The sequence below is a fragment of the Euprymna scolopes genome, chromosome 43 (assembly GCF_053919585.1).
Source record: "Euprymna scolopes isolate OS-2025 chromosome 43, ASM5391958v1, whole genome shotgun sequence".
NCBI lineage: Eukaryota > Metazoa > Mollusca > Cephalopoda > Sepiida > Sepiolidae > Euprymna > Euprymna scolopes.
Genome location: NC_136524.1, coordinates 53,995,051 through 54,007,290, shown reverse-complemented (window position 1 = coordinate 54,007,290; position 12,240 = coordinate 53,995,051). Strand labels below are relative to the sequence as shown.

The 12,240-nt window shown below is 35.4% G+C and overlaps 1 protein-coding gene across 2 annotated transcripts in view; it reads right to left on the bottom strand.

Moving 5' to 3' along the window:
* Nucleotides 1-12,240, bottom strand: part of LOC145268350 (serine/threonine-protein phosphatase 4 regulatory subunit 4-like) — a 295,902-nt gene that overhangs the window by 155,373 nt on the left and 128,289 nt on the right. For both annotated transcript variants that reach the window (XM_080123870.1, XM_080123872.1), the window contains exons 12-13: nucleotides 7,519-7,596; nucleotides 6,819-6,893 (exon numbers count right to left, since the gene is read on the bottom strand). In XM_080123870.1, the coding sequence (XP_079979996.1) occupies nucleotides 6,819-6,893; nucleotides 7,519-7,596 (153 nt within the window). The remainder of the gene's footprint in view (nucleotides 1-6,818; nucleotides 6,894-7,518; nucleotides 7,597-12,240) is intronic.

Here is a 12,240-nt window from a genome sequence, read left to right as displayed (position 1 = left end):
TAGGTATTTCATTGAGGTTTCTGGAAGTTTTTTGAGGATTTCATATGGAATTTCATCGGGCCCTGTAGCTGTGTCATGGGATTTGGTTAGTGATTCTTTTAATTCAGGCAAGGTAAGAGGTTGGTTATATTTTTCAGTATTTTCTCTAATCTTTTTGAATTTCTCTGTTTGTCTGTCACATGATGAAATTTTTGATAAATTATCTGCCAGGTTATTGGAAATGTCTTTTTGATCGGTGTATATTTTGTTGCCTTTAGAGATGTGGGATATTGGTGTACTACTACATTTTCCTTCTATTTTCCTCATCATGTTCCAAACTGTTTTCGCCTTGGTATTCACATTAATTTTGGATATATAATTTCTCCAAGTTGTTTTTTTGGATTCCTTTATGATTCGTCTGGCTTTTGCTCTGTTGTTTTTGAAGAAATCCAGATTTTCGCTTGTTGGATACTTTTCGAATTTTCTCAAGGCAGCTCGTCGAGCTCTGGTGGCTTTTCTGCATTCTTTTGTGAACCAAGGTTTGTTGTGATTATTGGTTTTGGTTGTTTTCGGTATGGTATTATTTGCTATGTTTGTGAGTGTTTTAATGAAGTAGTTCAAATGGTCATCTTCATCATTCTTTTCGATAATTAATTGGTTTTTGCACTGTTCCTGGAAGTCTTCCCAATCCGCTTTATGTAGGTTCCATTTGGGTGTTTTTTGTTCAGTGCTAGTACTTAGACTTTCCAGGATGATTGGGAAATGATCACTCCCACAGGTGTCATTCTGTACTTTCCAGTCATAGTCCATATATATGGAAGGATCACATAAAGTAAGGTCAATGGCGGTGAAAGTACCTGTTGCTGGATACATATAGGTGTAGTTTTGATTATTAAGGAGGCATAGATTATTTTTATTTATTATGTTTTCTATTTCTTTTCCTTTTTTATTTGTTTCTTTACTTCCCCATATTACATTGTGACTGTTGAGATCTCCTAGTAGAAAAAAGGGTTTAGGGAGTTGTTTTATCAATTGAGTTATCTCAGTTTCGTTGATTGTATCTTTTGGAGGGATGTATATTGAGCAAAGTGTTATAGTTCTATGTAGAGTCACTGAACTGCAATTGCTTGCAAGTTTGTGTTTATATTTATTTGTCTTTGAGGGACTTCATTCTTCACGAGTATTGATGTGCCTCCAGAAGCTCTGTCCGTATCTTTATTTATGTAGTTGTAAGATGTGTAGTGTTTTATGTTGATGGTATTATTTTCTTTCAGAAAGGTCTCCTGTAGACAGACAAGTGCTGAGCTCATATTTATTATTAATAATGTGAGTTCATTTTGGTTTGCTTTTATCCCTCTGATATTCCATTGTAATATTTTGTTCATCATTTGGAATTGTGTTCAACTTCCATCGTCTCCAATCCCTCAAATCTATTTTCTGTCGGAGTCCCTGTTCGAGATATAGATCGGGATCTTTCTTTTCCTGTTTTTGTTTGTTTTTTTTTTTTTGTCTGGGGGGATTTTTGATTCTTTTCTGGCTTGTGATGTGTTTGATGGTTGTTCGGTCGTTTTTGTAGAAATGGTTTGTGGTTTTGTTTCTTCTTGTGGTTCAGTAGTGTCTTTACTTAATATTATCCTTGGATTGGTTGCAAACATTGCACTATTCATTTTCCTCATTTCTTCTAATAGTTCTTTCATTTCCTTTATTAGTTTGCTTAGGACATCAATTTTCTTGTCAGTTGTATCCGTTACATGTATATGACCATTTTGATTGTTGATTGGAGTATTTTTTTTAGTTGCATCTGCATATGTTTTAGTTTCGATGATTTTCCTGGCCTCTGGGTAGGATATATTTTTTATATGTTTTAGTTTGGTCACTTCTTTTTCTCTTTTCCATATTTCGCAATATCTAGAGCCAGCGCCATGGTTTCCCAGGCAGTTGGCACACTTGAAATCTTTTCTGCAGTCAATGTGTGGGCCGCTTTCTCCACATCTTCCACATACTGGTAATCGTGTGCACCGATCTTGATGGTGTCCAAACTTCTGGCACTTGAAGCATTGGAGGGGGTTTGGAATATAAATTTCTACATTTATTTTCATATATCCAACTTTCACTTCTTTGGGTATGGTGAGGGAATCAAAAGTTAGTATATATGTATTGGTATCGATTTTCTCACTGTTTTTTTTTATTTGAACTCTGCAAACATCTAACACATTCTGTTTCTGTAAGTTTGTCCTGATTTCCTCCAAGGGACAAAGTGCAAGTTCGTGGCTTTTCACTACTCCTTTGCAGGTATTTAGGGTTGGATGTCTGTAGCATTTGACTTTGATATTTTCAAATAATTTTAGTTTCAATATTTCTTTAGTTTGTTCTTCGTTATGGGTTTCTAATAGTAGGCTACCGTTAAATTGTTTTTTAATAGACTTTGGTTTTAGAGTTTTAAGATTTTTTTCAATTTTAAAAGGTAATAGTTTGCTCAAAGGAGTTTCCTCCATTGATTCTATTACTACGAATGTTGAGTTCCTTGGTTTTATCGTCTCTTCGTCAGAGCTACTGATGTCAGAGACATCAGAGTGGGTTGTGGTTGGGTGGTTTTTGGGAGGAATAAGCCATATATTTTGTTTTTTTTTTTCGTCATCTTTGTTCCCCACCCACCTCGGAGTCCTATTTGGGAAGATCCTGGGGGGAAACCTATTCGCCCAGCCTCTACAGGGATACAATGATGATATAACCGACTTTGGTGGTATCATAATGATTATCTGTTCTCTCTTGATATTGCTATGGGATCTGTAGCAATCCTGAGGGGTTTACAGCCTCGTCATCGATATTCACACCTAATCGATTGACCCTCAGCCACCGCTTTCCATCATATATTAGGGAGTAGGGTTATTTGTGGGAGAGGGGGGGATGTGTTGTATTAGTAATGAGTTTTTGGAATGGGCAATATATGGTGGGGCTTGGCGTGACTGGCCGATTGGTCGGATCGGGCCTCTCCGACCGCCCGTCTAATCGAAGTAAGGGCCAAAGTAATGTGTTGCGGTGCCTAAACTTCTATGTATCCTGGTTTAGGTTCGCTCAATCACCAGGATCACGTCCTAAGACTTTACGGGTAGCAACCCACGGCTAACTGGTTGCCCCATTGAGGGATTTTTACCCTCTGCAGGGGGGCAGTCGGTTTGTTCTCATGCCCTACCGACAGGGCAAAAAAATAAATAAATAAATAAATAGATAATTTAATAGAATATATTTGTTTTCTTTTTCTTTCTTTTTTTGTTGTTTCTTTTCCTTTTTAAAATCTGTTTCTATTTAACCCATAGTTGGGACCCTAACAGGTACTACCACTCCGGGTCAGGGTGGACCTGGGAGCAATGGCAATTAAGAGGTGGCTCCACACTCCCCAAGCCCGTAAGCCGGACCTCACCATCGGATGTAGTTTAAGGTCATATCCAGGACCGGGAGTAAGGTAGGAAAAAATAAAATAAAAAGGGGAGGGAGATAGGCTGTTGTTTTTGTTTTTGGTTTTGCAGAACATAATTAAGTTTTACAAAAAAGATCAGAAAACAAAAAAAAAAACGTCAATGTAGGTGCATTTCGTCTCAGGAAGCCACAGGGCAGCCTGATCTGGTAGCACCAGCCCGCGCATGTGTATCCAAATGTAACGTATAAAATGTAAACATTGAAAAACATGTTTCCATTTTTGTTGTCATCATTTTTTTACTGTTTTTTTCATTTTTTTTTACAAGGGGTGTGCAATAAGTAATGCCCCTGACCCACTTCCCATAGCAGTAGAGCAACGAAACTTGGCACAGTTATTAGTCTTTCTCTATATAGGAACCACCCAGAGTTATGCATTTCTCCCATCGTTTGATGCAGCTCTGGAAACCGTTTTTGTAGAACACCCCAGGTTGGTCCTCTAACCACGACGTGACTTCAGAAATCAAGGCTGCATCATTTGGGAAATGCTTTCCTTTCAAAAACAACTTCATAGCTGGGAAGAGGTGAAAGTCAGAGGGTGCAAGGTCAGGAGAGTAGGGAGGATGGGGAAGGATTTCATAACCACACGCTCGTGCTTTTGATCTGGTGACATGCGAGTTGTGGACCGGAGCGTTGTCCTGCAGGAGTAGGGTACCTTTGCTGATCTTGCCCCGCCTCTTGATTTTGACAGCTTCCCTTAATTTCCTCAAAAGTGAAGCATAATAGGCTCCTGTAGTTGTGGTACCCTTTGCCAGGAAATCTGTCATCACTAGTCTGTCCTGGTCCCAGAGGACTGTGAGCATGACCTTGCCAGCGGAGGGCTGTACCCTTGCCTTCTTTGGAGGTGGTGAGTCCAAGTGCTTCCACTGCATTGACTGGGCTTTGGTCTCTCGATCGTAGTGATAGACCCTGTGTAATCAGTCTTTTGAAAAACTTTAACTCATTTTCTTGGCACATCTCCAAATTCATCCTTGAGCATTCGACGTGTTCTCGCTTCTGGAATGGTGTGAGGAACCTGGGAATCCATCTGGCAGACACCTTATGCATATGCAAATGGTCATGAATGATAGTTTCCACAGACCCTGTACTAATCTTGACATCTTGGGCTATTTGGTGAATAGTAATGCGCCGATCTTCCAAAATGGCAGCCTCAACTTGACAGACAGATGGGGGGGGGGGGGGACCAGGTCTGGGAGCTTTTTCCACGGACTTCCGGCCATGTTTGAATTCATGATGCCAGCGTTTTACAAGGTCATACGATGGGGCATTATCACCATAAGTTTCTTTCATTTCATCAAAAGTCTCCTGTGGTGGGTGCCCTTTCAAATACTAAAACCAGATCACTGCTCGACATTCAACAGGCTCCATTTCACACCTGACTCAGTTCAAACACCTGTAAAACAGAAACTACAATTAGTTCAGAGCTGTAATTCGCCACATAACCCATAGAGATATAAATCATTGCACATGCAAAATTTCAGCTAGATCAGACAACTGCAAGTGGGTCATGGGGCATTACTTATTGCACGCCCCTCGTAACTTGGAGCATAAAAATATTGAACACATAAAAGAAAAATAAATTAGCATCATTGGAATGCTTATTTTATTCTCTTTCCATCAATATAATTCTTTTAAAAATTAACCCACAAATGAAAAAGATATGACTTGTTGAAACACATTAGGTATGTAATATTGCCAATGTCCACGAAAATACAGCATATGCTTGTAATGCTATTCCTAGCACAAAAATACACTTATATGGTAAATTCCATTGCTTAATCTTGTGTTTTAACAAAAATATAGCATTTTTACTGGAAAAGTAGTGTAAAAAATGTGACGAAATGCATATGATCTTAAAGAGGGAAAAATATCCAAACACGCAGGACATAAAAATAGTCATAACTTCCTTGATTTTAATTGGATTTTAAAATTTTAAAGATTCTTTCTTAGCTCATCAAGTTCTTTCTATATATACCAATATTGAAATATTTTAAGCTATTTCAATTTTTTCATGTGTATTGCTAGTTTTAGTAGCTCTCTGGAGGCTGCCTTAATTTTATTTGAGTGATTTCAGTAGCGCTTTAGATGCCTCCTTAGGTTTATTGATTTATTTTACTCTATATGGGCAGAAGAGAAAGAGTAGATAGAGGTGAGGAAATAGGGGAGCAGGAAGAAGAGAGAACAACAGAAGGACAAATTGAATGAGAGAGAGAGAGAGAGAGAGAGAGAAAGAATGTTTAACAGAAATATTTATTGTTTTGCGTTTTATTTTATTTGACTTTTTACATGAAATATATGTTTATGAAATTATAAACAGAAAAAATTTGTTTTTAATTTTAAAAATAAAAGTTGTGTTTTTTATTTAAATTAATATTATAGATATATGCCAAAGTCGCTGGAAAAATGGTGGAATTCCAATTAATATCTCACTGCTAATGCAATTCTTTACCTGCATAAGAGTCAAGTACATCCTAGGATGGAGTACTGTTGCTACATCTGGGCAGGAGCTGCTCAAAGCACCCTATATTACCTTAATAGAGTTCAAAATAAACTTTGTAGCCAAGTAGGTGATGTCCTTTTCTCTTCCTTGCAACCTCTTTCCCACAGAAGAGATGTTGCAAACCTGTTTCCGCTCTGTTGACATTTTCAAGGCAAGTGCTCATCTGAATTCTAATCAATGGTCCTCCTTGCCAAACTTTCATGAAAAATACTCGTCTAGCTGAAGCCACTATCAATAATTCTTCCCACTCTTTATCTGTGCCTAAACCTAAACGTGGATTCCATGAACAAAACTTCTTTCTTAGAACTGCATGCCTGTGGAACTCTCTTCCGTTTGCCTATATGGTCACCTTCAAGTCTAACGTAAACAAATTCTTGATGAGTCATCCCCTTAAATAATCCAATTTACCAATTTTCTACTACTAACAATTACTACGATATTGTTCCAGTGACTGACATACACCACTCATTCATCCTTACCCTCAAGTGGCCTCCAGGCCTTGATAAGAGGTGACTCCTTTGTAAAAAAAAAACAAAAAATGTTAATGAAAATATAAAAATATGAAAAAGCATAATAAAGAGTACATGCACATGGGAGATATAGATGTGAGAGAAAAAAGTGGAGGAACTTATTTTCCTTGTGTTTCCAGTAGTGCTACACCAGAAATTAAGAAGTATGTTAGCTGACTATAACCATGTTTTTTTTCTTTTTTTTTTTTTAGCAGCTCCAGGAAATGTCAGGTAACCCTGCTAGTGTGTTTGTATATATATATATATATATATATATATATATATATATATATATATATATATAGGAGAGAGAGAGGGGGGGGAGGATTAAAAATATGAAATATAAAATGACTCACTTCTACATCTGAACATTTATGTTTACCAATTACTTCAAATATCACAGGTAAATGAGGTGAAATCCCTTTGAGTACCTAAAAAGAAACAAAAAACAAAAATAATTCTTTGAAAAGGTTGTACACTTTATGAAACAGAAATTTAATGAATATTAAATTATAAATAAATAGGTGCTTATTTAGAATTAGAACCAATTTTCTAAAACAAAAAAATACAGAAAAGTCTTTAAAAAAGAAAACTGTATGATGTACATAGAGGTCATATTCCAAAAATTATGTACATTTATCAAGTAGTTTTTATTTATATTTTTAGCTGAGAAAAGCAAATTTTATGACAAAGCAAGATGTAGGGCTTTGATCAAAAAAGTTTTAATAAATATCTATATTGAGATCAAAATCAGCCTTGTAATGGATACAATTTACTATTAAAATTAGAAAAATCATAAGAAAATGATTTCCTATATAAAAAAAAAAAAACTGTCCAGTCATGGCTGACGGAACAAGAGCATGCTACCCCCGTGAACTAAATAAAGAGTTCCACTTGAAATTCCCAAGTTTGACACCTGAGGAAGGCCAGAGGTTACATCTGACATCTTTGTTCCTTGACAAATACCAAATTTTTTTCTGCAGTTAATTTTTTTTTAAATAGGTTTAATTCTAAATAAGTATATAAATATATATACACACACAGATATATACATACCTCTATGTGTTTGTCTCGTAAAAGAGATGCTAGTTTGTCGAGTAGCGTCAGAGAGAGAGGGCCTAATAATTTAATAACCTGAAATATAAAAAATAAAAATGCATGTTACTCAATACATTAATGTTTATTACAGTCAATATTCTCATTTTAACTTCCGGTTTTTGCTCTGCAGACAGGATGATGGTGAAATATGGTCCTTACTGACTATAGAGAAATATGGTCTTTACTGACTATAAGATTATATTCCTTTCAAATAACATGAACCTACCACGTTTCCCCATGTTAAGAATAGTGCAATTCTGTCCACTTGACCATCGAAATAGTCTGCAGAAACCTGAAGTCAAAAAGAGCAGATATTCTCGACTATACTCTTAATGTTAATAAAAATGGCACACACACACACACACACACACACACACACACACACACACACACACACACACACAAAAAAAAAAAAAAATGACTATCACAGTTAAAACAAAATTTAAAGTATCTTTTACATAAAATATTGAATCTCATATATGTTCATTTTAACATGTTTTACATGATGGCTTTTAGAAATTGATTTACAAACTTAGCTATCTCTGACCAGGTCTTTCTTTATACATCTTTCTCTCAAATTTATTTTTATCACTTTCTTTTATATTTACCTTCCTATGTTAACTAACCCTGTTACTGCAACTGTCCTGAATCTAACTGAAGAACTCTCATTTATTCCTTCGACATGGCCATACCATAAAAGTCTCCTGTTCTGCACACATCGATAATATCCATATTTGATCATCCTTTGAGGTCTTTCACATTACATATCAATCATATCATTCTTGTTATTTCTCCCCATGCAACACATGTCCTCAACCCTCACCCACCAGGTTTCATATCACTACGACATCACACTGCGTACACATGCATGATAGACTCTTCGTAATTCTTACTTAATAGCAGTAATTAGTGATGGGACGATTCCAATATTTTTCCCTGATTCTGATACAATTACAGAGTCCGATTCCTTATAAATCTCTAAATAATTAACTATAGAATTGTTATTTTTTCCTAATTACCATAAAAACACAAGTTAAATGCGCAAATATTTTCTCAAACATAAAAAGACACTTGTCTGGGATGATCTATAGATTTTAGTTTTATTGGTAGTTTAAAATCAATAAATATTTATCCTTACTAAAAATACTAAAATATTTATTATAACTAGGGCTATGACAATAGCATATTCTTTTCATTGTTTTGACTCTCGAGTATATATTGGACACAGTTAATCAATCGAGGATCGCAAGATATCAATGGAAAAATCAAAACAAGGAAAAGAATATGCTGTTGTCACAGTCCTAATTATAACAGTGGAAGATTTTTATTTCAAACAAAATCAAATAAAGGAAGACAATTAATCGAATCGTTTTTGGCATCGGAAATCGGCACAATTTTTTTACAATTCCGATACCATTTTTGATACCCTAAAAGTTCTGATTTTTCTGATTCCTGATTTTGATTAATCGTCCCAACACAAACAGTAGTGCTTTGTTTGTTAATAATGGCAGAAATTCCCTTCATATACCTCTAACTCTTACAATTGCACTTGCACATTTCTCCTCCCCATGTTCCAGTTGTATAACAAAAAGTAACCATACTTCTGAAAAATATCTATGATCTACCAGAACTTTTTCTTCTTGTTTACTATTATCGGATGGGTTTATCTGTTTGTACATCCATGCTCCATAGGATTTTGTGACTTTCATTTTCAAGTACTGCTGCCGGTTTGTGCTTGTACCATAATCGCTCTGATCCCATCACACCCCAAATGAAATGAATGACTCATGCTGAGGAAGCACCATTTCCTGACAAGCTTCTCGGACTGACCTTCACTCCTGATCTGAAATGGAACACATGCATCAAATCTGTTGCCAAGGTTACTGGAAAAATAGTTGAATCACTCTCCCGCTCCAGTAGATATCTCACTGCTGATGCAATCCTCTATCTGTAAAAGAACCAGGTATGCCCTAAAATGGAGTACTGTTGTCGCATCTGGGAGAAAAGCTGCTTACCGTACCCTATCCAGCCTTGACAGAGTTCAAAACAGGCTTTGAAACCTAGTAGGTGATGCCCTTTTCTTTTCTCTTTAACCTCTTTCCCACAGAAGAAATGCTACAAGCCTGTTTCTGCTCTATCATTTTCATGGCAAGTGCTCATCTGAACTACAATCTATGGATATATAATTTTGCTAAACTGTCAAAAAAACAAAAAACAAAAAAAAAAAAAAACAAAAAAAACCCGACTAGTTACAACCACTAAATATGATTTCCCCCACTCTCTATTTGTGCCTGAATCTAAATGCAGATTCCATAAATAAAACTTCTTTCTTAGAACTGTCTGCCTGTGATACACTGTTCTGCTGACCTGCTTCCCAACTGAATACAACATGGTAACCTTCAAATTCAATGTAAACAAGTTCTTATTGACCCATCCTGATAAATAATCAAATTCTACCCAATTTACACTATAAATGGTTGCTACATTACATTCATTAAACCTTATCCTCAAGTGGCCTTCAGGCCTTGATAAGTGGTGACTCTCAAGTAAAAAAAAAAGCTCTGTATATATTCTTCCCAACTCTTTCTCTCTCTCTCACATTTTGTTTGATGCTGAAGAACAAAAAACATTTCACGGCAAACAATATCCACACCAGTTTTTATTTCTCCTCTCTCTCTCTCGCCCACATTAAAGTAAATGTAAAAAAAAGTATAAGAAAGAAAACAAAGTAAAAGAAAACAAAAAAAATAGCATCACATAAGGTTCGCTTAGCCACTCTGAAAAAAAAAAAAAAAAGCAATGGTACCGGCACATATTTTTCTTCAGTTTTTTTTTGGGGGGGGGGGGGTAGTAGTGTGGTGTTAATGTGTGCATAGGTAAGTGCAAGGTTATAAGTATTTAATTTTCTGTTTATGAGTGGTTATTATGTTTGTATTTAGTTTATTTTTTTATGTAGAGAGTGCCGCCATATTTGAAAAGTTCTGGAACATTCATTTATGCATTAAGTAGATTCTGAAATAATAGTATTGTCAGATCTCAGCCAATGAGAATGGGCGGAATTTTAGAAGAGAGAATTTAATATTTGTGAATCGGGAAATGGAAAGATTGTTATGTCTATGAGTTTATGATCATAATTATGAAGGGTGCAGGCACAATATCTATAGAATGTGTATATTTCCTTCTGGTCTTGACTGGGGGCAGCAGGAGAACTTATTATTTAGGGGGAAAAATAAGAACTATTTCTTCTAAAGATGTCGCGATTGTAATGGTGTTGCTCCTAGAATGGAATGTAGGATTTTCTTATAACGACTAAATGTGTCTAAAATGTCTAAAGTTATATAAGATAGTGGCTAATAGTCTAGACATAATAATATTGTATATGGCATCTGTTATTGCAAACCTACGGTACTTTGATCCAGATGGATATGTTCTGCAATCAAAATTTTATATATGGAGATACATAACTTTTTCAGTTTATGGATTCTGTAGCTTCTTAGAATTTTCAAGTTAGATTAACAATTTTTACAATATCGTTTGTTTTTAGTACAGAAAAGTTAAGTAAGCCTGCCCCCCCCCTTACGTATTCATAATGGGTTTCTAAATAATGACGTTATTATTTCACTACTGTCTTTAAATTGCACGTTTGCAAATAACTGTTAAAAGATGTTGAAGCTATTATTTATAAGAATACATGACATTAACAAAAAAAAAACAATTACAGAAATTTCTAGGTATTTGTTTTTCACATTGTGGGGTCTGGGTTTGTGACAGATTGTTCAAAGTTGAGCATATTTTTTTTTTTTTTTTTTTTTTTTTTACAAAGGCATCACCACATTATCAAGGCCCAGAGGCCACTCAAGGATAAGGGTTAAAGAGTGTACAGTAGAAATTGGTCAATATAGTAATCATTAGTAATGAAAATTTGGTAAATTTAATAACTTATATGGAACGGCTCATCAAGAACTTATTTACTTTAGACTTGAACACAACCATATTGTAGTCAGCCGGAAAGCAGGAAACCGGAAGACAATTCCACAGGCGTGCAGTTCTAAGAAAGAAGCTTTGTTCATATATATTTCTCTCTTTGTTCTCATATATTTCTCTCTTGGGCAATGGTCAACTATTAACAACATTACACCTAAATAGTTGAGGAAGCAAAGTATAATGGAGTCCATTATTACCAGTATTCAAATGTTGCATGATGAAGACCATATTTGAAAAGTGAAGGTTCTTTAGAGGGGAAGTTACATAACCACATGCGGACAAGATAAGTAACATGATTGGAATCTAGCTAATCATAGGAAAATATGTAAGTAATTTAAAGGAATAATATGTATCTTCTGACTACTTTTTTCAAGAGGAAACATGCACAGCTATCCATTTTTCTATCTTTCACAAATATGAAAATAAGCTGTCTTCATTACTGTTCTTTTCTTTTCTGAATTTTTTAAATGAGGATTAGTTAATTCGTATTATTTGGAATCTTCGGACTACCGTTCTCATTTTGAGTGTTAATTTCACAACATTTTGGTCTATGCAATCTTTGGACGGAATTTCAAACGGAACTCTTTATTTACTTCACGTCCAGAAACATTCTAGAGTTCAACAAGACACACCTGAAAAAGGTCGGAAGTTACATCGACCGAAACGTTGTGAAAATAACACTCACGATGAGAATCC